The 24,281-nt window shown below is 55.6% G+C and overlaps 1 protein-coding gene across 5 annotated transcripts; it reads right to left on the bottom strand.

Annotated features, from left to right (window-relative positions):
- Window positions 1-1,901: 1,901 nt before the first annotated feature.
- On the bottom strand, window positions 1,902-23,543 carry UCKL1 (uridine-cytidine kinase 1 like 1). 5 transcript variants are annotated; one of them, XM_059480705.1, is made up of 15 exons: window positions 23,486-23,543; window positions 15,788-15,981; window positions 15,112-15,218; window positions 14,579-14,749; window positions 14,267-14,338; window positions 12,671-12,860; window positions 12,215-12,276; window positions 7,146-7,165; window positions 4,767-4,865; window positions 4,335-4,428; window positions 3,975-4,037; window positions 3,538-3,660; window positions 3,130-3,237; window positions 2,802-2,958; window positions 1,902-2,273 (listed from the first exon to the last, which is right to left on the bottom strand). In XM_059480705.1, the coding sequence occupies exons 1-15, from the start codon at window positions 23,533-23,535 to the stop codon at window positions 2,197-2,199; spliced, it is 1,587 nt and encodes a 528-aa protein (XP_059336688.1). In that variant the 5' UTR covers window positions 23,536-23,543; the 3' UTR covers window positions 1,902-2,196. The 5 variants fall into 5 exon arrangements, with proteins under 5 accessions (XP_059336688.1, XP_059336684.1, XP_059336683.1 ...); XM_059480701.1 differs by lacking the exons at window positions 7,146-7,165; window positions 23,486-23,543 and adding exons at window positions 10,935-10,951; window positions 19,774-20,032; XM_059480700.1 differs by lacking the exon at window positions 23,486-23,543 and adding an exon at window positions 19,774-20,032.
- Window positions 23,544-24,281: the final 738 nt, after the last annotated feature.

Below are 24,281 nucleotides of genomic sequence, written 5' to 3'. Positions count from 1 at the left end.
AGAATATGTTGAAGGGACCCATCAGGATCATTGAGTCCAGCTCCTGGCCATGCACAGGACACAAATCCCACCATGTGCCCAAGAGCCTTATCCGAACCCTTCTCGAATTCAGACAGACTGGGTTGTGCAGATCTGAGTAAAAACGTGGCTCTATTGGGGAAAGCATAGATCTGAGGCAAAAGAGGGATCTGCTAAGGAAAAATGGCAACTCCACCACTGCTCTGGGCTGCCTGTTCCAATGTCTGGGCATCCTTTCAGTGAAGAAATTTTCCTTAATATGCATTCTAAACCTCCCCAGCACAATTGTTTCCTCCTGTCCTGTTGCATGTTACCTGAAGGCAGACACCAACAATGCTGGGGGAGAGGAGATGCTTTGCCCCCCAGAGTAAGTGACACGTGGATATCCCATCCCTGGAAGCATTCAAGGCCAGCTTGGATGGGGCTGGGAGCAACCTGGTCTAGTGAAGGTGTCCCTGTCCATACCATGGACCCAGTGACCCACTGCTGCTGACCTGCTGCTCCAGCTGAAGCCCCCCCATGCCTGCCTGTCCTCTCGTGTTTGTGCTCATGAGCTCTCCTTCCACCCACACAGGGAACTATTTTTAGCAGACACTAATCAAGTGTCAGTGTTGGCTCTGAGTGCGGCTTTCAGTGGAGGGCTCCTTCTTTCACCAAGTGCTGGCAGGAACTCGGGTGTGTTTTCTTTTAAATCTGGTTGAGAATTTGCACAATGTGCTGCAGAGCCGTGATGGTTATTTCGGGCTCGTCACACCCAAGCCCACACTGAGTGATCACCAGGTGACTCCATTTTGGTGAGGGCTTGGCAGAGCATCTCCCTCCCAATCCCGCGCTGCCAGCAGCACCTGCTTGCCTTGCCTGACCCCTCAGGAGCCAGCTCCAGGCCAGGGATGCCCAGACAAGAGGTAGCTTTGCTCCTCTTGGGATGTTTGTCTCCTGCACAAAGGTGTTGGGTTGGAACTTTGAATCCTGCAGGAAAGGAAAACTCTCCATGTTCAGCCCTGGAGGTCACAGCCTCCTCTGGCTGAGACCCCGTCATGTGGGGCCAGCTCCCCTTCCACTGAGGTCACCCTGCTTTGTGACAGGTCACATCCTGTTTGCTGTGCCCTGGGTCAGACACAGGACCTGCCCCTCACCATGGCTCGAGCAGATCTGACTGAGTAAGAGCTGCAGTTGGGGTAAGCTCTGTTTCACTTTGGCTGCTGAACTCACAACGGGCACTTGATGCTTCTTCATGATCTGAGTGAACCTCATAGAATCACCTGAGTTAGAAGAGACCCACAAGAATCACTGAGTCCAACTCCTGCCCCTGCACAGGACACCCCAACAATCCCATCATGTGCCTTAGATTGTTGTCTAAATGCTCCTTGAGCTCTGGCAGCCTTGGGACTGTGACCACTGCCGTGGGGAGCTTGTTTAGTGCCCAACCACCCTCTGGGGGGAAGAACCTTTTCCTAATGTCCAATGTAAAACATCACATGACACAGCTCCAGATGTTCCCTCACCCCCTGTCCCTGGTCATACACAGAGATCAGTGACTGCCCCGCCACCTCCCTCAGAAGGAAGCTGCAGATCCTGACAGTTTCTCCCCTCAGTCTCCTCCATTCTGAACAAACCAAGTGACCTCAGCTGCTCCTCATATGGCTTTCCCTCCAGATCCTTCATCATCCTTGTGCAGCTCCTTTGGACACTCTATAATAGTTTTGGTTTCCCTTCAGGCAGGAGGAACTGCCTCTACTCTGGCACCAAGTCTTCATTTGGATTGAAGGTGTGGTATTCTTGACCTCCCACCACTGCTCATGGCATCTTCCCTCCCAGGACTGTAGTCTTGAAGGGTCACAAATCCTCTAGGCACCCATGGGAAATAACAAATAATGGCGCAGTTCAAGAAAACCAGAGAAAAAATTTATTATTGTTCTTTATAAAATATCTCCAATAAGTTATATAGGCAAATATTTAAATTAAAATAAATTAACTCCGCTCTATGCTGGGACACGCAACTGCCCATAAAGTCAAACTAGGATTTACGTTTCTCTGAAAAAATATGCCCTAGATCTCTGATGTAAGATTTGAAAAAAATATCTATGCTTGGTGAGAGGAAGGAGAAATCTGCACTGGACAGAGGGGTTAAGGTGCGGTGCTGAAGCTGCCTGGTGCCAGAGGCACCTCCACATCCGGCTAAGTGCTGAGAGCATCCTCATCGTCACTCCAGTCAGGAGGAGCGTCCGTCCCGAAGTACCGATCTCCAAAATTCCCTGTGGGGAGACAGAGTCAGAGTGCAGCACTGTGGGAGCCTAGAGACCCATCCTGCTGCCTGTCCTTATCACAGCAGGCAAGGGGAACCAGAGCAGGTTTATGTGACAGCAAAACTGGAGCAGCCTGTAGGCTGGCTTACCACCCGGTGGAAGGTGTTTCCTGGCACAGTAGAGGTGAGGACAGAACACAGTGATCTTATTTTGGGTGAACTTGTGGAAGGTGTCAGTTTAGGGAAGGAGGTGGGCACAAGGCTGCTCCAGCTGTCCCAGTCTGACTTCTCTGCCTGGGGCTGGAGGAGGCTCTTGGCATGGGGAATGGCTCCTGCTGCTGACACAGCAATGGCTGCCCTGCAGCCCCCAGACCCAGCATGGTGATCCTGACACCCAGCTGGCAGCAGGACCCACGAGGGCAGTAGGGCTCAGGGTAATGTCAGGCCAGACCTAAACTGCTGGTGACAACCATGTCCCCTCCCCACCAGAAGCACTAAAAATCCCCTTAGCACAAGTCCTTCCTAGCAGGACACTCACCAATGCCGGGGATTATCCGAAAGAGGTCATTCACCTTCTTGTCCACGGCCGTGGTGATGATCTTCACCCGGGGGAACGCATAGGCCACCGAATGGACACCCATCTCTGCCATGAGCAGGGACAGCAGGAAGATCTTATCCTCTGGGACATCATGATCCTACAGGAAATGTACAGGGACAGCTCAGGGTGAGTTACCCCAGCCTGTGCTGTGTGCCCTGACACCTTCCTTCCCACAGAGGAGCCGGTTGCAGGCACATCCCCTCAGCTTGGCTGTGGCTGGTGCTTTGCAGGTTGCTCCAGAGCACACCCCTGCCTGACCCGTCCGTACCAGCAGCACCCTCACTGCCATCATGGCTGCAGCGCCCGTGGAGACCGTGCAGTCCATCAGGATGACGTGGTCTTCGCTGATGTCTTTCGGCAGCCGCAGGTAGTGGAGCTGGGTGGAGGAGAGAGAGCAGCTTAGAGGCTGCAGGCAAATGGAACAACCTGAGCCCTTCTCTTTGAGGAGTGAAGGATCCCTCCTGCCTATCTGTCCCTGGCTGTCAGCTCAGAGCCAGCACAAACCAGCCCGTGTGCACAAGCCTGCTGGCAAAACCCACCTGAGCAGCTTTCACAGCACTCAACCTTGCCAAGACAAACTGCTGGGTCACTGAAGGGCTGTCGGGAAACACCTGAGCCACAGCCCCACCCCACACACAGGTTAACACCAGATGTCCTGAGCAGCCCAGGGCTTCACCTCTGGCTCGCCGGTGTTGCAGTTGGTCTGGATGAGGATGGTGCCGATGCGGACGTCCTTGCACACCGCGCGCAGAGCCGGCTCCATGGTCTCCCCTGCCCGCAGGATGGACACCCCGGTGATCTGCAGCACATGCACGGGGTGGTTACACAGGGTAGGAGCTGCCACCACCCCACACTGGGTCTCAGCAGCAGGGGACTCTAATAGGAAATCTAAAAGCACATCCCTTCCAAGAGGGCTGCACCTCTCCCAGGCCACCCTCAGTGAGAGGGCATGGGCAGCACAGCGACACTGCTGAGGGCGCCCTTGGTCACCAGCCGGCCTTTCCTGGTGGTACAGGGTGTCATACTCATGATAGCAGGCACCAAACCCAGCCTGATGGCAGCCACGGCTTCCAGTGCAGCCCCACAAGGCAGGTCCAAATGGCTTCCACTTACTTGCTTCCCACTGTATGTCCTCCCTTCATAGTCGTGTCCCTGAGGGGTCTGGACTGTGCAACTCTACAAAAAACATGTGAGAAGAGTTACCAGGGGCTCTAATGTGGATCTCATGGAAGCCCTGGAGTCAGCAAGCCATAGGGGCTGGAGCCTTGGACACCAAGGCTGGACAAAGAATTGTCACCCAGGGCAACAACACTGCTCCAGGACTTGGGGAGTCCTGGTGTATTTTAATCTGAGGGTTGAAAGGACTGGTCCATGGGGAAAGTTGGAGGAACAGCACCAGGACTGTCCTGGCTCCCCAGCAGTCGAGGGTTAAGAATCAGAGAGGAAACCCAGCTCCTACAGCTTTGAACCCACCTGAAACGGGAGCAGGGAGAGCGCGTGCTCGATCAGCAACCGCATCAACCTTTTGGAGTAGAAAATGAACTCGTCTCTGCTGGTCTCCTTGTTTCTAGAGGGGAGGGAAAGGCAACGTCAGCTCTGGACCAAAATGTGTCCCAGGAGATGCAGCCAGAGGTCTGGCAGTCCCTGCTCCTTCCTGGTCCTTGTTTGCACCATCTGAGCCTGAAACTGCGCTGTTTCAAGGTAAAAAGCAGAAAAACTGTTGGCAAGATCACTGAGCAGTAACTGCACAGCTCCTCGATGCAGGGCCACCATCATCTGCCCTATTTTGTGTCTTCAAACCATACTGACAGGCAAAAGTGGGATTGGGAAGCCCAAAGACAGGCCAGCCTATCCTATCAGCAGCTGAGCCCCATCCCACCCCAAGAGCCACAGCAGGGGCTTTACCTGATGATGGTGTGCATGCCCCTCACCTGAGGGGTGCTCTTCAGCACACTGAGGGTCTGAGGAAGGGGGTGGCACTGGTGGGCAGAGGCCAGGGCAGCCCTGAAAAACAAACACATGGTCAGAAGGTCTGGGGAAGGCTGCCCAAAGGGTGGAGCACAGCATATGGCCAGAGCCATCCTCCCAGATGTCATCTCACACTGCCAACACACACAGAGGCCATCCAGCTGAGCCGAGTGAGCAGCCAGCCCTGCAAAGGGACCTGCACCCACAAACCAGGACCACTGGAGTTAGGGTGACCTTGCAGCCCAAGGACCTGCCCTTCCTGCTGGACAGCTCACCCAGGATCATAGAGTGGTTTGGGTTGGAAAGGACTTTAAAGACCATTTTGTTTCAGCCCTGTGCCATAGGCAGGGACGCCTTCCACTAGACCAGGTTAATCCATGCCTCATCCAACCTGGCCTTGAACACTTCCAGGGATGGGGTAGCCACAGCTTCTCTTGAAGGTGGCTGGCCCATCTTGCTTTCCATTGTTTGGGAAGAAAGTAGAAAATAAAATCAAAACCTTCTCCTATTCCAGAGTCTTATCTATTGATGGATCTTGGACTCATGGGGTGAGGAGGGGCTGCTGTGGCTGTCTCTGACCTACAAGTGCCAGATGCCACGAGGAACTGGACAGGCAGCCAGGCTGGTACATATCTGGAATGTGACTATTTTAGAGACCACTTGGGCCATTCCAAATTGGGAACAGCTTCAAGACTTTATGGCTGGCCAGGACTGGCTCTGTGTGACTCATTCCACATAACGAATAGGGCTGGGAGCTATTCTGGGATCAAGGGAACACCATTCACAGGGAAGTGCACAATGGAGCCCCATTAGTCACTTCTCCCTGTGAGAGTGGCAGTAATGAGAAGAAGGTCACATTTGGCTTCCACAAGGCTGGGCAGAATGGACAAGCAACTTTGTCTGGGAGGAGGGCTGGGGTTGGAAAGCCACACGTCAGATCACACACGTGCCAGGGGCTGCATCCAGCAAAAAACACAGAGATGTCAGGGAGGCAGAGAAGAGAGCAAATGAAAGCACTGCATGATTAAGATTTCAAATCAAGCAGAAACCTGGATTAATGGCACACAAAGGCACGCAAGCAGAGAGGAAGACAGAGAAGATGGACAGGCATGGAGGAGGGCAGAGCTTGAGGCCTCCATCCACACAGCCATCTCCTGGTCTTGGCCAACCAACACCAAATGAGACATTCCCAAGGCCTGTGGGTACTTAAGGGCTCCTTCTTGCTTTACCAGCTCCACTCCTCTGTAGCAGCCAAGAGCCCCATGCAGGGAACACTCCAGGACAGCTGGCAGCCATGCAGAGAGCATGGATGGGTTGTGGTACCCTCATGGGCTTGCCTGCTATGTGCAGACCCCATCGCTGGTTGGGACAAGCAGCCCTCAAGGCCCAGCCCTGCTGTCAGTGAAGCAAGCTCACTCTGTTAATTGCTGTCCTACAGGTTAGAAGCCCTTGGAGATGCTCCCTGCTGGCAGCACCCACAGCTCTGCCCCCACAGCCCTCCCTTCCCTCTCCTGCCAGAGCCTGGGGACAGATCCTGGGGGCACAGCCCTGCCTAAACCCCTCTCAGCCCCCAGGATTCCAATACATGTGGTGGTGAGGGCCTTGGGCAGATGCTGGTGCTTGCATGGGGGCTACCAGCTCATCTGCTTTAAGGGGCAGAGACAGGCCCCCAACACAGAGCCACACACCCACACATGGCCCTGGCTGGGTTTGCCCAGGTGACAAACTGCTGCTGCCTAAACCAGAGGAGCTGGTAATTACAGGATTGAGCTTGCCACTGGCACTTTTCCCCTCCATCACTGCCAGGTCCATGTCACAGCGTCCCACCATGCCAGTGGAATGGGCAGCCCCTCTCCTGTCACAGTGTGACTTGACTCCCGCTCCCTGCCACAGATACCAGGGGTTTTCCAACCTCCATGAGCAGTGGGAACTCCTCCCAGCATCCTCAGCTGTCAACAGACCCCCAAGGAATGCTGTCAGCATCTGTCACCAAGTTTTCCCCACCTTCCTTCCACACCCCTGCAGTGTGGGGACAGGGAGATCTGGATACCACCCTGCTCGGAAGCCACTCAGTGTTGTGAGGGTCTCCCCATGGTGCTTTCTGGGGAAAAAGCTCCCATTTTTGGGATAAAGCTTCTCTTTCAAGTGCCCCCACCTCTGTCTGGCCCACACACAGCCCCAGCAAAGCAGGACCCCATGAGCTGTGTGCCCCAGGATGCCCTGGCAGGGTTAGTGAGGCAGCTCACCCTGCACAGCCCTCGCCCATCCCTGCTGTTAGTCACAACCAAACACTGCCAAAAGCATTTGTCTCCTCACATATCCCAGCGCAGCTTCCTCTGGTCAGCCGGTGGGAGGGATGTTCAGGGGAGACAAGACAGGAGACACCAGAGTTTAAGAGGAGAGGGACAAACATGACATGAAACAGAGGAGAAAGCACTGTCATTAGTCAGAGGGGGAAAAAATCCCCTAATTGATCAATGGCTCTTGGACCTGCACTGTGCAGACACAGCACTACCCCCCTGGTGACCAAGGCATGTCACCACTGCTCTCCACGGCACTGGCTCCACTCCTGGCTCCATGAGGGAAAAGAACTGTCTGCTCTCACTGTCCAGGAGCCACAGCAGAGACACTGTCCCACCTGTGTCCCAGGTAGTACCACACCGCAATGGTGGCTCTTGGAGTTTGGAAGGATGTAAACCACAGAATGCTAGAATGATTTGGATGAGAAGGAGCCTCAAAGATAGCTCATTCCACCCTCCCTGCCATGAGCAGGGACACCTTCCACTAGAGCAGGTTGCTCCAAGCCCCATCCAGCTTGGCTCTCAACACTTCCAGGGCTCATGCCAAGCCCTCACTGAGGGCTCCAATCCAGTCTCAGAGCAAGCAGAGGCACTCAAGGCCCAAAACCTTTGCCCAACCTAAAAATCCTTCATCCAACCTGCCCTGCTCCCAGGCAAAATGCTTGTGGGCTGCCAGGGGTGGTCCCCCTCCTGCATGATCATCATCTCCAAGCCTTGGAGAACACTGAAAGCCAAGAACACAAGAAATGTGGAGGGAAATCTGTCTCTGAACAGAATATCACCTGCTAAAGGTGATGTTGTAAAGGGACAACTTTACTTCCCCTGGGCTCACCATGACTGGAGAGGGCCTGCAGGCTGAGGAAGAGCTCAGCCCTTCCAGCAGGCATCCCCTGTGTCACTTCCTGCCCATCCTGGAGGGAAGGAGGGACTGTGATGCCTCCTGTCCCTCTCTGCCAACACCGGCCTGTGACGGAACATCCAGACGGGCAGCCATGAGCACGTCAAGAAAACGTCTTATTTTGGAAACTTATTTTTTCCCCCTGAGAACAAAGGCTTTAAAGAGAAAATAAAATAGAAAGAAGAAGAAAGAGAGAGAGGGAGAGGGAGAAAGGGGTGACCATCTCCCAGGAAGGCTTCAGGGAGCATCCTTGGCTCTTTGTGGAACATGCTATCGAGCAGGAAGCAGACGAGAGACATCCAGCTACAAAGGAGATGATGCAGTCAAGGCATTTCAAACACGTACACGGCTGCCTTTCAGGGCTGACATTTCAAACAAGGGCTATTAAACTGCGCCACGGGTTGATATTTAAAGACACAATTGGCAAAGGGCACGCCAAGCTGATCGGGACCTTGGGGGTGGGGAATATTGATTGGCCAGGGGAACGGGCTGCAAAGAGCGGCGGCTCCAGGAGCGGGGCTGGATGCTGAGAGCGTGGCAGGAGGGATGGAGAGCAGGCTGGGCTGGGAGCACTGAGCCTCAGCATGGGCTGGCTGCTCCAGCTCCTGCTGCCAGGCTCCTGGAGGAACACCCACCTGGGAGTGCTGGTATGGAACCAAAACTCCAGAGTGAGCACAGTCAAACAGGGGGGAAGCTGGACAAGAAATAGCCTAAGAATGCTAAGGTCCAAGCTGTGCTCTGAGGGATTAACTGGGAAGGCAAGCATGCTCCTCAGGAGCCAGTGGTTTCAGAATGAAAAGAAGCCTTGCATGTCCAAGGAAGGCGCCACTTGCTTTAAACCCCCCAGAATTCACCCACCTGAGTGGGGAAAGGCACTCCCTGCCTGTCCCAGCTAGTCACTCGGCCAGGAGAGGCAGCCCTGGAGCACAAGGACCACAGAGACACCTGGCACTGGGGCCAGATCTGAGCATTCAGGTTTTATCCTACCAGCACAAAGCCCTCCCTGTGTCCCCACCACTGCCAAACAGCAGTGACTTCAGAACAACCGTGACATTTAGATGGAGCAATTCCAGACAAGAGGATGGGGAATTGTCTGTGATGAAAAGCCCATGTTTTCCCAGGCACATCTCACTCAATGTGACTCTCCATCCACCCCACTCCTCTTGCAGAGACAGCAGGGCTGGGGGAAACCACAGCAGCAGTAAAGCACTGGGGCTCTAGCAGCAGCAACAGATTTGTGTTTTTGCAGGAATTTTTTCCCAGATTTTCTGTCAAAGGCATAAATGGAAGCTTTAAAGAGAACATAAAACCACCTGTGGGTGTGGTGATTACGGAGGTGTTTCTGGAGGTCAGAGTTACCTTTTCAAACTTGCCATCATAAAACTTCTAATACTTTATGGATATATTAAATACCCCATTTTTAAGTGCAGAAGAATATCACTTGTACTGAGCAATCCTTTGATTAAGGAAGAGAAAGGAAATTTTTTGTGTGTTTAAGTATCTATCTGTCTCTATATACACATACCTATTTGCACACATATTAGTCTCCTCTCTGATGTTATTCCTGCCATTATTAAAGCCACAAATTTCTCTTCATACTAAAGAGCACTTTCCCACCTGGACCTCCAGACACAGAGGGAAGCTTACGTGTCTGTATGGAAATATCAGGCCCCAGGGTGTTAAACAAGCAAAGGGAAATAAAATAAAACATCCACTTGTCTAGTCTAGGAAGTCACTGGCTGAGGCAGAAATAAGTAAAGCAGAGCCTCTTCCATGTTCATCTCAGTTATTTTAAAAGCTCATTGTATACCAAATGTAAATCTTAAGGTTACTTGAGTTGAGTGTCTCCATGCAATGATGGAGATCTAAATGGAAACCCATCTTCAGTAATGCATTCCCTCTGCTCCCTGAAAGAATACCTGAAAGCCTAGGTGGCTTCTTAATGGAAGCAGGAGAGCTGAAGTCCCATCTGGGGCCCCATGCTGAAGAGGTTAAGTAATTCAACATACATGTTATAGCATCCAACTGCAGATATTGAGAATTTAGAAATCCTGCTGGACTTAGGCAGCAGGATTTTCTCAGTCCTCCAGAAAAGGTTCTGCATCCTGCAGAAGCTGTGGGAAAGTTGGTACCTCTGGCCATGTGAAGGTGCTAAGCTCCTTTGGGTGCCTCCAGGCAGATCCCTGTGCGCAGTGAGGGGCCCAGGGCTCCCACCACCCTCAGTATCAGACTGGTTTGGGCTGGGAGAAACCTCAAAGACCATCTTGTTCCAACCCCATGCCAAAGGCAGGGACACCTCCCACTATCCCAAGGTACTCCCAGCCCCATCCAACCTGGCCTTGGGCACTTCCAGGGATGGGACAGCCACAGCTTCTGTGGGCACCCTGTGCCAGGGCCTCAGCACCCTCACAGGGGAGAATTCCTTCCTATTACCCAATCTAAATTTCTCCTCCTTTAGTTTAAAACTGCTCCCCCTCATCCTATCATTATCTGCCCATTTAAAAAGTCACTCTCTATCCTTTTCTCAAGATGCTTTGACTAATCTAATAATTGATATTTAATGATCTTTAATCATCAGGGGTGGAGAGCGGCTCTGAAAATCATTCATTTTAGAGGATGAAGAGAAACAAAAGAGAATCTCAGGATGCAAAGCAGAGACTGGGGACCCCCAGGTACAAACCTGGCCCTAGCCCAGCCTCAGGGGTCTACACTCAGGCTGGCAGTACCTCCCGGGGGAGGAGCCCTGTCCCTGCCATCCCACAGCCAAGGGAAGGTGGCCTTTTGTCACCATGGGGGTGACAAGGCCCTGCAAGCTGCCAGTCCTGCCGTGGGTGGGGGTGAGGCCAAGCAGTGCCTGGCATTGGAAATGCCTGGGCTGCACACACAGGACACAGTGAGGGCTCTTACCTGACACTGAGTTCACGCTGCGGCAGCAACACAAAGACACAACGCAACCGGTATTAAGCATTGTCAACACCAGGGTCGTTTCAAGATAAAAAAAAAGGAAAAATAGGAGTATTTTCCTGAATTCACATGCAGCCTTTTTGCCCTTCTTCCCCTCCCCAGGCCAGGACAGCCCTCCCCAAGCCAACCCTTTGCCTGGCTCGCAGTGGCACCCTGGGGGTGCTGGGTTTGCTCTGGAATTCCCTGGCTGGACCCAGGAGCTGGGGGAAACAGCCATTCCCCTCTCCTGCCTCTGCCTCAGGGCTGGGTGCCCTTCTCAGCCTGGCATCAGCACAGATGCTGGGGCTTCCAGCCTTCTTCTGTGACCGAGGGTTTAGAAACCACCTTCCCAACCAGAGTTTGGTGCTGGGAATGCAGGCAGCCACATACTCCAGGAGGAGGAAACTGCCAAGACACCTTTGCAAGAGCAGTCCCTCCTGAGCAGGCATGGAAAGCTGGATGCCAAGGCATGCCAGCTCCCATCCCAGGGCTGAGCAGCTCCTGCCACCTGGGAGCTCCAAAAAAGACTTGAAAGAATCAAGCCCTGTACTTTCCACTGCATCTATATCCAGGTCACACTCTCTGCACTTCCCACTCTGAGCATTTCCATGACTGAAACATCACCAAAGCTATGGGGTGGGAGGAGACTGTGCTGCTCGGGGACAGCAACACAAAATGCCATCAGTTCATTGCAGAGTCCCAAACCACTGGTCAGGACTGGCCCAGGATCAACAGAAGACTTAAAGCCAGCAGTGGGGAAGTGATGGAGCATGTGCCTGGACTGGGGCTCCAATGTGACGAGACTTTGAGTTTTGAAACCCAGGAGCTGCACACAGCACAGAAGAGGAGAAGTGGGCTCCTGACTGGAAAGATTGTGCAGCAGTGTCTGCATGGGAGGGAAGAGGAGAAGCCCAAGAGCAGTGGAGGGTTTGGGACAATGCTAGCCCTGGGAGGGGTGCAGGCAGGGGGACACATCCTTTGGGTCACAGGAGGGTGTCTGGTTTGTCCCCTCATGACTTGCTGTCCCAGGGAGGGAAGGAAGCTGCAGCTGGACCACAGCTGGCAGAGGAGCCAGGACTGACCAGAGCACAGGGAGAGGGCATTTTCCTTCACTGGGTTGGGAGGAGTTCACAGGAACTCCCACACCTGGAGCACAGGAGCAGCCAGGCCATTCCCACCTGGGCACCCAGAGCACAGCAAGGCTGTGAACCCCCCTCACCACCCATGGACCAGGCAGCTCTCACCTCTTCCAGCTGGCTGTGGACGTGCTGAACAATCAGGTCAATGGCCACAGTGTTTCCACTCCCTGGAGTGACCCAAAAGCAAAAAAAAAATCACAGAATCAGGATTGTAAAGGTTGGAAAAGCCCTCTAAGATCATTGAGTCCAACCATTAAACCAGCACTGCCAAGCCCACCCCTAAACCATGTCTGTTAGGGTTACACCTGGGGTTAGGGTTCAGAAAACCACAAAGCCCAGAGCTCCAGGGACTATGCAGCTACAAAAGGCATACCAAGGGGAACACAGGACTGCCACACCATGGCTCCCCCCCATACATCTGCTTGGCACCAGCCTTACCCCCATGAGGGTTCCACTGCTCTGCCCATGGTTAGGGTTAGCGATCAGCAATCCCCAAAGCCCAGAGCTGAGGGCAGGGGGCTGTGGGGTCTCAGTGCTGTCACAGGTGCCCTGGGCAGGTACCTCGGGGCACCACGATGTCTGCCAGCCTCATGGTGGGCTGGATGTACTGGTCAAAGGCAGGCTTGACAAACTTGTTGTACTGCTTGATGACGCCCTCGATGTCGCGGCCCCGCTCGCTGATGTCCCTGCGCAGGCGGCGCACCAGGCGGATGTCCGAGTCCGTGTCCACAAAAATCTTCAGATCCAAGAGCTGAAAGGAGAGGGGAGGGGAAAAATCCCACCTGGTTAGGTGTGGGACTCAACCCACCTTTCCCTGTTACCCCAACCAGGGCTGAGCCCAGCCCAGCAGCTGTTTAACAGGGTCTGGTCCTGCTCTGCTTTTCCCTGGTGCTGGTGCTGCTGTGAGCCCCCTGCTGCCACTTTATTCTCGTGTCCCCTGAGCCCTGTCCTGCTCCAAACTCTGTCCCTCCTGCTAACCAGCTCCAACACTTTGGCTGAATGTTATTTAAGAGTGAAGAGGAGATGAGGAGTTACTGTCCGTGACACACACCAAGCACTGGCTTCCTAATCAAAGAATCCTTGGACGGTTTGAATTGGAAAGGACTTTAAAGATCATCTCATTGCAAGCCTCCCTCACAAGCAGGGAATTAATGCTGGAAAGGAGCCCAGCACAGCAGGGCAGCTCATGACTCTGCCCTTAGCTGCAAGAGGCAGGAGTGGGGATGCTGAGTGGAGTCTCCTGGGGGATTCACCCGGCTGTCCACTGGAGGTCATCCTTGCTCCAGGAAAGTGCAACCCAATGGCAGGCGAGGAAACTTTTCAGACAGAGCTTGGCTAAGCCTGTGTATGGCTCACTGCCTGCTGCAGCATTTGTCAGGGCTGCAAAGATGCTCTGAGGGATGGAGACAGGCTGAGAGAGCTGTACAGCCTGGAGAAGAGAAGGTTCTGGAGAGACCTCAGAGCCCCTTCCAGTATTCAAAGAAGTTCCAAGAGAGCTGGAGAGGGACTTTGGACAAGGGCTTGAAGTGACAGAACAAGGGGAAGTGGCTTCAGAATGCCAGAAGGAATTGTTAGATGGGTATTGAGAGGAAATTTGTCCCTGTGAAGGTGGTGAGACCCTGGCACAGAGTGCCCAGAGAAGCTGTGGCTGCCCCATCCCTGGAAATGTTCATGGCCAGGCTGGACAGGGCTGGGAGCAACCTGGTCTCATGGAAGGTGTCCCTGCCCATGGCAGGTGGTGGAACAAGATGAGCATTAAGGTCCCTTCCAACCCAAACCGTTCTGTGATCCTGTGATATATCCAAATAATCCCCAAGAGAGCCTGAAGTGCTGGATGATTCCATGCTAGGAACACCAGGCTCTGTGCAGCAGAAGTTCAGCAGACTTTGCCTCTGGCTGTGCAAGCTGCAGCATGCAGTGGAGGTGGGCTGTTTCTAGTTGTGTTTGTGCACTAGCTGAGACTGAGGTATTTGCTGAAACACTTGACCTCTGCCAGGGGCTCTTCCTCTGAGAGTCAAACCCTATTTCTCCTACCTGGGGAAGTGCTGCAGCATCTGGTGTAACCTGGAAGAGAAGGTAACCTCCCTGCTGCAGGACCTCAGGAGAGAGCATCCTCCCACCCTCTCTCCCTGGAAGTGCCACAAAACCTTTCCTCACCTTCAGGAGCTCCTTGTCTGCAAATGCCATGATGCCTTCAAAGATGATTACATTGGCGCCATACAGGGTTTTCTGTGGAGTCAAAATGGATGTGGTTAGGCACAGAACATCTGGTCAGAGGTGCCCTGTCCCAGGAGATCTCTCTGGGTTGTGACTGTGACAGCTCACCCAAAAAACACACCCAGGCACAGAGCAGGGGGTGACAGCACCAATCAGACTGCACAGGCCAGGGGCTGGAGGGGGGCACTTGGCTCCCCCTCTGTCCTGCCCTGGCCATCCCCACCCTGTCCCACCCCCCTCAGTGTCCCATACCCATTCCTTCTTCCTGCTGTGGGTGGTGAAGTCGTAGATGGGGATCTTGACACTCTTGCCTTGCTTCAGCTTTTTCAGGGTGGCGATGATGAGGTCGAAGTCGAAGGCGTCGGGGTGGTCAAAGTTGAAGTCGTTGCTGGCTGCCTGCTCCTGCTGCTGCTTGGTCAGCACCTGCCACAGAGCACAGCTTGGGGCACATGGCAGGGCAGCTCCCTCCCCTCTGCTGTGCCCAGCCACTCTTCCCTGCCCCACAAGAGACACTGGAAGGGAAAACCACATGGCTGTGCCTAAATCCACAACGTGTTTCCTTACCAGGGGTTACCACAAAATCCCAGATTGGTATGGGTTGGAAGGAGCCTTAAAACTGATCTCATTCTGACCCCCTGCCATAGGCAGGGACCTTCCACTAGAACAGGTTGCTCCAAGCCCTGTCCAACATGGTCTTGAACATCTCCAGGAATGGGGCAACCACAGATTCCCTGGGCAACAGCAAATTGAGGAGCCTGGCCAGGCCAACAGGGGTGCAGCCTCACCTTGTAGAAGGAGTCCATGGACAGCAGAACCACCCATGGCACATCAAGAGCTTCAATGATCATGGTGGCCACTGTGGTCTTCCCAGAGGCGCTGCCTCCTCCCAGGCCTGCCAGGGAAAAGGTGATGAAGCCACCAAGCCCAGGCACAGCCCTTCCCTTCCCACCACAGGCTGGAGCCCAGGTCCTGCCAGGGAAAAGTTGATGAAGCCACCAAGCCCAGGCACAGCCCTTCCCTTCCCACCACAGGCTGGAGCCCAGGTCCTGCATGGTTGCACTAAGCTGGAGGGACCTCCAAAGAGGGAAGTCACAGCACTCCAAGAGATTATCCTGGAAAATGTCAAATGGAATGTACTGGAACTGCCAGCAACATGGCCAGCAAAAGCTGGGAAACCCATTGTTAGGTGGTTATGTAACATGGGGAGTGCTGGCATGGGATCCAGTCCAAACTGACTCCCTAGGAACCTGTGACAGCCCAGGCAACAGGAGCTGAGGGAACAAGAAGCAGAGCATGATCTCCTACAACCCACGCACACTCTGAGGTTCAGCCCAGCCAGTCAATGCAGGCCTAACCACAGGCACTCCCCCTGCTCCTCTCCAATTCCCGAGGATGTGGTGGGGCAGGACTCCCACCGAGACCTCCAGGAGAACCATGGGGCAGGGTGCAGAGGGGACCCACCTATGACAAAGGCCTCCTTGGACTGCGTGCCGTGCTCGTTGTACCAGGGGGGCCGGCCTGCAGTGTAGATGGTTCTCTTGCTGGTGCGCAGCAGCGGCGGCTCCGACTTGCACTGGCTGGTGGTGCGCTTGCGGGGCGGCTTGGAGGAGCCCACGGCGGGGTACAGCCTGTCCAGGGACTCTGCACTGCTGCTGCTGTGTGGGGAGAGAGGGGAAAATTACCCTGAGGGGGAAGGACACACCTGCCTGGGTGTGGGAGCAGGGTCTTTGGGATCCTGAGTTGTGCAGGTGAAGGGCACAGCCCCACTACCAGCGCCCACAGCCTCAGACAACATCCAGGAATTCTCACACAGAAGCAATTTGAACCTGGAAGAGGTGCCATGCAAACATCCATGCCTAAAGTCCTGCTGTCTGAGGAATGTCTGTATGAAATAAATCCCCCAGTGAGCTCTCAAAGCATTGAGGGGTGTGTTCCAGGGGGCAACAACCCACCCTGGTGTGCCCAGGGACCTTTCTTGGGGATCATTGTCAAACACATGGGTTACAGCACAACCATCCTCATCCTCCCATCCCCAATCCCTTTCCTCTCCCCACTTTGAGGGCTCCACTCACACCCTAGAACTGGTTCCCCCAAGCTTCTGGAGCCCCCAGGGACAAGCCTGCAAGCTGGGCAGAGCCATCAGCTTTGCCTTGGGAGCTGAGAGAGCTCTGAGCTCACCCAAAGCCCTGAACTGCTAAACACTCTCCCTTATCTTCCCTGCGGGAGAGGGAGAGGAACAAGGCACCCTCCAGAGCCCTTTCCAGCTTGGCAGGAGGAGAGCTGTGGCCTGAAGGTGATAAGTGGCCTCTGGCCAGGAGATAAGCTGCCAGCCAAGGGACAGGGAGGATTATTTATACCAGTGCCTGCTCCTCCCTGCTCCTGCTCTGCTGCCCCAGAGGGATGTCTGCTCCCTGGGAGAAAGTGCAAAGGGCTCTCCTGGCTCCTGCTGCTCCTCTCCCCAGCCATGACTGGGCTGGAAGGGAAATCAATAGATCTGGGCACCACTGGCTCCAAACCATCACTGTTTGGTACAGCCCAGCCCAGCCAGCAGGGCTTTGCTGCTGCTCTGTTATGGCTTGCTCTTGAAAGGGCTTAAAGTGCAGGGCTTTACAGATTTTGGGTTGATTTTAAGCTGTTTTGGTATGAAGCTTAATTCCCTTCCCTTCCCTCCCCCAGCCCTTTTTAGAACAATTTTAGATAAAGCTCAAAATTTCAGAAGGGCCAGCTGTGTGTGAAGTGACATGGCATCCCTCATCCCCGCATGGCAAACAAACCCCCTGGGCACGGTGGGATCCCCCTGGCAAACCCCTTGGGCACTGCAGGATCCCCCTGGCACAGCAGGATGCCCAGGGCACACCATCCCTACCCCTGGCACATCCCTGTGGGGCAGGCAAGGAGACAGGGATTTGCCTGGCTTTGCTGAACTCCTGCTGGCAAAAGGGAGGCTGCAGCTCCTGCCCCTGTGACAGGAGCTCTCCCACCGATGCCCACCCTAAGCTGGGCACTCATGGAGCTCCCCACAAGGACACCAACACCCCATCCCTGGCACACAGAGCCAGCTCCAAGCACTGCCAGGCTCAGACTCAAGCAGGAGCCCTAAACACCCCAACTACAACTCTTTAAAAGCAGCCTCAAGAGATGACACCCATCAGGAAACCTTCTGGGGTGTCTCCTTGTGAAAAATGGCCCCTTCTATGAGGAGAAGCAAACCCAGGGGGGATGTTTGGGTCTCCTGTCCCACGGGTGATGCTGCAGCAGCTGCTGCCCACCGGGGCTGCCAGCAGGGCTGGTGCTGGGGCACAAACAACGTCACTTCAGCTGGATGAAAGCAGAGGTGACACAAACACAGTTGTTTACCACAGCAGGAAGCGGCTCCTTTCATCCACATCCCAGCCCCTCCCCTGGGACCGTGCTCACTCCAGAGCCTGAGCTCGGTTGCTGCTCCTGTGGGACTGCACGTCAGCCTCCATGAGACAGGAGAGCCCCTGGGGCTGCTCTGCCCCTTGGCTGGTGTCACACAGCACCCAGCTCTGCTGTGCCAGCCTGCACATCCTGACCCTGGCCACCATCCCCAAAGTGACTCTGAGTTGGATGAAGTTCTGTTTTTTGGAGCTGGAGCTCTGCTCCCACCAGCATCAACATCACCCAGCTCCCAGCAGGCAGGAAGAGGCTTGGACTCCAACAGCTCCACCAGGGCCCAGAATTACAGCCACAGCCCCACCTTGCCTTCCCATCATGTCTCCATTCTGCTCCCAGTGCCTGCAGCACACCCAGAGAGGGATATTGCTGCAGGATGCAGGGACAAGCCCCTGGGAGAGGAGTGCAGCCATCCTCCCCCTGCACAGCTGGGGCTGCAGCACCTGAATCCCATCCCAAGAGTTGGTGCTCTGCCTTATCTCATCCATAAAATTCTGGACTTTCACCAAAATTCTACACATTTCCATCAGTATCACCTAAACCTCTACCTCTACACCACCTCCTCTACATCTGTATCCCCAACAGGCAGATGATATTCTACACCTCTCAAATCCACAATTCCCATGATTTATTTGGGAGAAGTATGGCTGTGGGGCTGTAGGGCTGTCCTGGAGTTCTCCAAAGGTCATGCCTTTTCTCCTAATGTTACACTTCAAGATTTGTAGATGTTTTCCATGGCTGCCTTTGCCAGGAAGGGGCTCTTCTTGCTCCAAAGGTTTGGCTGATCTCAGCCATCCCCGCTGGCCATTCCTCCCTATTCCTTTACAGAAATTCCCTGCAGCAGTGCTGGAGCCCCTGCAATGCCCTGTACCCACAAGGTGAAGCCCCCAGAGAGTGGGACTCTGTTTAGAGCTGGGGCCAATGCATTGCTCTGCCAGAGGAGGGTCCTGGTCCCACACAGACCCTCCCCACCAGACCAAACCCCTGGGCTGCCAAAGCCACACAAACAGGAAAGGAAACATCACCTGGGCTTGGCAACCCCTCTCCTGCCAAGCCTTCCTGCAGGGCTTGGCTGCCACCAGCTCTCTCCAGGCTGTCCCCAGCTTCTGGGGATGCTTTTGCCTTCCCTGCAGGTGCTGCATCCTTGCTAGAGCACTGTAGGAGAAGGAATTACAGGCAACCTTCACCTGGATAAGCCACAGCTGTGCTAATTACCAAACCAGCCTTGCCCTTAATGGGTCACAGGTGTGACCAATAAGGATGAGCTGGCTGGGGGAGGTCTGACCAAACTGGAGAGAGAATTGCTGCTGTGAGCTCAGCCTGAGCCTGCAAGGGAAGCCCACAGTGGGAGCCTGCTGTACCTGAAGTCTGTTGGCTGAGCTGTGAGGAAGAATAAACCAGGACCTTGGCAGATGAACCAGAGTGTGCATCTCAGCTCATTTCTATCTCTAATGTGGGGTCTGCTGTGCCAGAGTGTCCCAGAGGAAGCCTGGGGGGGTCCTGCTCGTGAGAAGGGCTCTCCAGCTCTGCTGTTGTGCCAGCACAAATGAAGGAAGCATTTTGCTCCTGCTTAGTCCAAGCACAGATTTACTGACACCCCTCTCCTTCCCACTGTGCTCCCATCACCATCCCTGTACCCTGTGCTCAGCCTCTCTGCATCCCACTGCCTCCAGAGACCCCTGAGCACCCTGGGCTGGCACAGCAAAGGCAGCAGGTCCCAAAAGCACCCACTGCAGCAAGGAAAGATGGCACAGCCCCAAACCTGAGCTTGGCAGCAGCCAGGAGAGCATGTCCTGGGCTCTGCACCCTGTAAACAACCCCACAGACTGAGCTCCCAGCCCATGGACCCCCCAGCAGCCCCCACAGCCTGCTGAGGTGCCCAGCTGGCTGCAGCCACGTCCCATGGGAAGCCAATCTTCTCAGACAGGAACTGGGGCTGAGGGACTGGGACAGGAGCCACCAAGAGTTCACTCCAGCAAACAAACAGATGAAACCCTGCAAATTCCACCCAAAACCAAAGCAAAACTCACCCTCCATCTGGTCCAAGGGCCCAGCAGCCGGAGATGCGGACGCTGGAGAAGGCTGGGGGGCTGCTCATGTCCCCCTGCTGCCAGCCCAGGGCTGAGCCTGGACTGAGGGTGTCACCCCCTGTCCCTGCCCACACTTCAGCCCCTGTCCCACAGCCTCTGGCACTACCAGGGTGAGGCAGGGGCTGTGCCAGCGGGGCTCCCGGGGTGATTCTCAGGGCACAGAGCCATGGAGGGAGTGTCCCCCTGGAAGGGGCACTGAAGGGTCCCACGGGGCCGGGCTGAGGGCTGGAAGATGGCGGCAGGAGAAGGGAGCAGAGCAGGGGGAGTGTCTGTGCCCGGTCAGCAGCATAAGAGGATAGCTTAACCTCCAGATTACGTTCATTACCTGATATTAATAGCACTGGCTTGATTAAAGAAAAAGAGGGGGGCTGGGGATGAGGTGACACCTCCCCTCACCGCCCCCAGCACAGGCAATAAACACCAGCCCAGCGCCTCTGCTCCTGGCACTGGGGGTGCCCGGCTCTCCTGGACCGTGGGCTCGGCAGGGAGGGCACCTGGACAGTGGCATCCACGTCCTCCAGCACTGGTGAGTTCCCAGGGACTCCTGCACACCTCTAGGGAGGGGGCTGCAGGGGGAGATGAGCCCAGGGCAGGGGGTACCCAGCCAGCCAGCCCCCCTCATGCAGCTGGTTGGGCAGCTGGGGCTGGGGGCCAGGGGCTGCTGGCCATGTAGGGCTTTTTGGTTTGGGATTCTCACCCCTCACCCCTCTCCCTTGGCTCACATCGATGGGGGGTCTGGCTGAGGGTCCCCCCATGTCACTCAGCTTCCCCAAGAGCTGCCCCTCAGCCCTGGAGTAAACAAGTGGGTGAAACTCAACACCCCGGGGCTGCTGGTGGCTAAGAATAACATCCCATGGGCTGTGCCCGCCATCCAGCACCCCCTCCCTGCCAGCTGCCCTTGCCCCCCCAGCCAGCCAGCTCCTCTTCCAGCACCGGCCTCCCCAGGGAAGGCAGGCAGCCTGGGCAAGCTGCAGGAAGCCCGGGGAGCCAGGAGGCTGCTCAAGGGTGGGACATGTGCCAAGGATGGGAGATGTTGGCACCACGGCAGGGGGGTCCAGGCCAGCTCTGGAGCAGAGACTGGGGCAGAGCAGCTCTCAGTATACAGCCTCTGGCTGCCAAGGAAGGGAGGAGGTGGCACAGGGCACACTGGAGGGCAGCCAGGCTCTGCCAGGGGCACAGAGCACCCGGACAAAGTCCCATGGCCACCGAGTGAGACGCCAGCATGGTGAGACAGGAGCTTGGCCCCTGCACACCCACTGCAGAGGGGTTCCAGGGAGGGAGCTCCCTCCTGCTTAGTACCAACACCGGGAGATGGGGCCAGACATGGAAAAAGACCCTTTCCTCCTCCTCCTCCTCGAGGCATCAAGGTTATTCCAGAGGCAGGGCAGACACACTCTCTCCCAGATTATCAGGACACCCCTCCTGCTCCTGCTCACCAATGGGACCTGCAGAGCATCATCTCAAAAGATGGAAACCTGATGGGAACCAGAAATGAGGGGCTGGTCCTGAGGCAGGGGACAGGGACAGGAGGGTTTTGGGGTAACCCGTCTCAAATGAGCCGTAGCTGTTGCCCCAAAGTCAGGGAAGGGAGCGATGATCAAAGGAACTTTTCCATCTCTGGTCTCTGCCTGGACTCCCCTCTTGCTGTAAAAGCTCTCTCAGAAGTTTAAAAATAAAATTCTCTTCCGGAGCCACTTCTGCTCCTTCTCATTAAAGAAGCAGAAAAGCAAAGGGACACGGGACACGGGCAAGGAGCCCTCGCCCAGGGACATTGTTCCTTATCTCCTGCTCCTGCTGCCACTTTTCCTGCCTTTGTTAAATGTCCAGGCCACAGGAGCAACTCTCCCAGCATCCCACCCACCATTCCCACTGGGCTCCCAGGTGGGACACCCTGGCTCCAAAGGCCAGCTGGGACTGAGCCTTCCTGCTGGCACAAATCTCTGCTTCCCAAGCCCCTTCCCAGCTTCTGAGCTCTTGCACAAGTTGAAATTCCTGGGTTTTCCTGGTGATTTTTAAGCAAATCCCTCCTCTAATGGCAGACTTAAAATATGGCAAAAGAGGAAAGCAGGCACAAAGGCCAGGATCCCCTTTTCCTTCTGGTGCTGGCAGCTGCTGGGTGGGTTTCCCCCGGGATTTAAGGATGGAAGCTGGACTGCATGTGGATTTTCCTCATTTGGTCACAAGTACTGTCACTGGATTGGTGTCAGTGCTGCAGGCACACCAAGCCCCCAGTGGAAGGATGCCTGCTCCCAGGAGAGGGTCCTGCTCCCTGATCCCATCCTGGGGGCAGCACCACAGGAGCGTGGAGGTCAAACTTGTTTCCTCCATTGCTGAGTTGGGCTGGATCCATGTGTGCCAGCTCTTGGCTGGGCCTTCCCTGTCCAAGAAACCATCCCAAGGGATGAGGGAACATAGCCAAGGAAGGGAGGAACATGTCCAAGGGATCAAGGAACCTCCCCATGGGATGGATGAACCTGCTTGAGGAATGAAGGAACCTGCCTGAGGGATGCAGGAACCCACACAAGGGATGGAGGGACCTGGCTGCCATCCCTCTGTCACATGTCAGACCCATGCCAATCCTGGAACCCACAGAACGTCATTCCCAGTTTACCCAGCCTTGTACCAAGCTCTGTCCTGGCCGAAGCCCCTGGAGCTGATGGTTCATCTCAGCAGCTCCACGCTCAGAGCTTCCAGCTCTGTTATGGTCTCTGCTCCCTCACCACAAAAGGACAAACATTTCCCTCTGCAAACCCAATTATCTGTTGCTATTTATACCAAGTGGGAGCCACGGTGGAGGGGCTCTGTTACACAACCCAGTTACTCATCCCTCACTCGACCAGCACAACTCAGGGAGACTCCTTCCTCTCATCCTCATCCTCCCCACTATCCACCACTGACTCACAGGAAGGGCACAGGCAGCTGCCAGCAATGGGCTTAGCTGCTGGAACATGCAGGATGGGAACAGGAGGGATGGGAACAGGAGGGATGCTCATGCACTGACTCCAGGGTTGGTGGGGTGTTGGTACCCTTCAAGCAGGGATACAGGGATGCTTCATCCCTGTAAGCTTTGCCACATCCCCAAAGCAGCACTGATGCTCCAAATGCAATTCCCAGATAATTGATGTTTGGGAGCAGTCAGTCCCCTGAGGTTTGTGCTGGAAAAGGGGGTGGAAAATCGAGGGGAAACATGAGTGTTGGGGGTGGAGGGGCTGAAGGCAATCACCCTGTATGGGGGTTTGGGGTGAAAAAGTTTAGGTTGGCCCACTCTTCATCTTGATGGAGAGGATGCATGTGCGAGCAAGCTTGGAATATGGGAGGCTGTGGTTTATCAGCTGGGAAATTAAGGGCAAAACCCATAAAATAGGGTAAATAAGGGAAAAGGCAACAACACGAAAGGGGGGGGGGGGGGAAAGGATGAAAATAAACAAGGGATAAAGCGGGGGTGGGAAGAAATGGCTGGTGGGAAAAGCTCAGGGGTTCCATGGAGCGATGGGCTCGGGGAGGCCCCACTCGCGGAAGTGGCACCGGGGGGGACGGCACCGGCACCGCAAGCCCCGAACCGGCGGCGAACCCGAACCGGGGGCTCCGGGGCGCCGCGGGGCCGGTCCCGTCCCGGAGCGATCATCCCGGGGAAAAGCGAGCGGGGTCCTACCTGTCGTGCGGCTCCACCGGAGCCCCCTCGGGCACCGGGGCCGCGGCCATGGTGCTGCGGGGAGAGGCGGAGCGGGCGGGGAGCGGCGGGGGCGGCGCTGCCGCGGGGATCCCCGGGACTTGTAGTGCGGGATGGGAGGGAGGGGTTTGGGGGGATTGGGCACCCATGGGGGCGCTGGGGGGCACGGAGGGGCGCTGTGCTCGTGGGTAAGAGCCGTGCGGGGACATGGGTCTATATGGGCACGGCTGGGTGCTGTGGGGCACAGGGGGGCGTTGTGGGGTGCGGGTGGGTGTTTGGGGTATAGCTGGGTGTTTTGGGCATGGCTGGGTGCTGTGGGGCTCGGAGTGATGTTGTGGGTACCTATGGGTGGCTCCGCAGCAGCATCCCTGCCCAAGGCGCTGAGGGACGCAGCACAGAGCACCCCCCACCATCCTGCAGCTGGGGGGAAGCGCGGTTTGGGTGAGCCGGGCTCTGACAATGTCGCTGGGCACTGGGGACAGCTGGGAGGACCCCGGCCCCGTGGGGGTCCCGGGGCGCTGGCTGGGATCTGGTTTTACTCAGCATCATCCCGGGGCTGGGGTTTGTTGTGGTACCGCATGTTCGGGGCTGGGGGCGAGCAGCGCTCCCGGGGTCCCCTCCCGTCCCTGGGGAGCCGAGAGCGCCGTGGGGAAGGGTTGTGCTCTCAGCCAGCAGAGAAATCCGTCTAAATCTGTCCCTGCCTTGGGTTCCGTGCCAAAAAAGCCATTAGGGAGCAGAAGAGGATTTATTCCCACGCTGGGAGAGCCGGGGGGTGGCC

This window comes from Ammospiza nelsoni, chromosome 12 (assembly GCF_027579445.1).
Source record: "Ammospiza nelsoni isolate bAmmNel1 chromosome 12, bAmmNel1.pri, whole genome shotgun sequence".
Taxonomy (NCBI): domain Eukaryota; kingdom Metazoa; phylum Chordata; class Aves; order Passeriformes; family Passerellidae; genus Ammospiza; species Ammospiza nelsoni.
The sequence above is the reverse complement of the archived record's forward strand: the minus strand, read 5'-3'. Positions and strand labels throughout refer to the sequence as shown.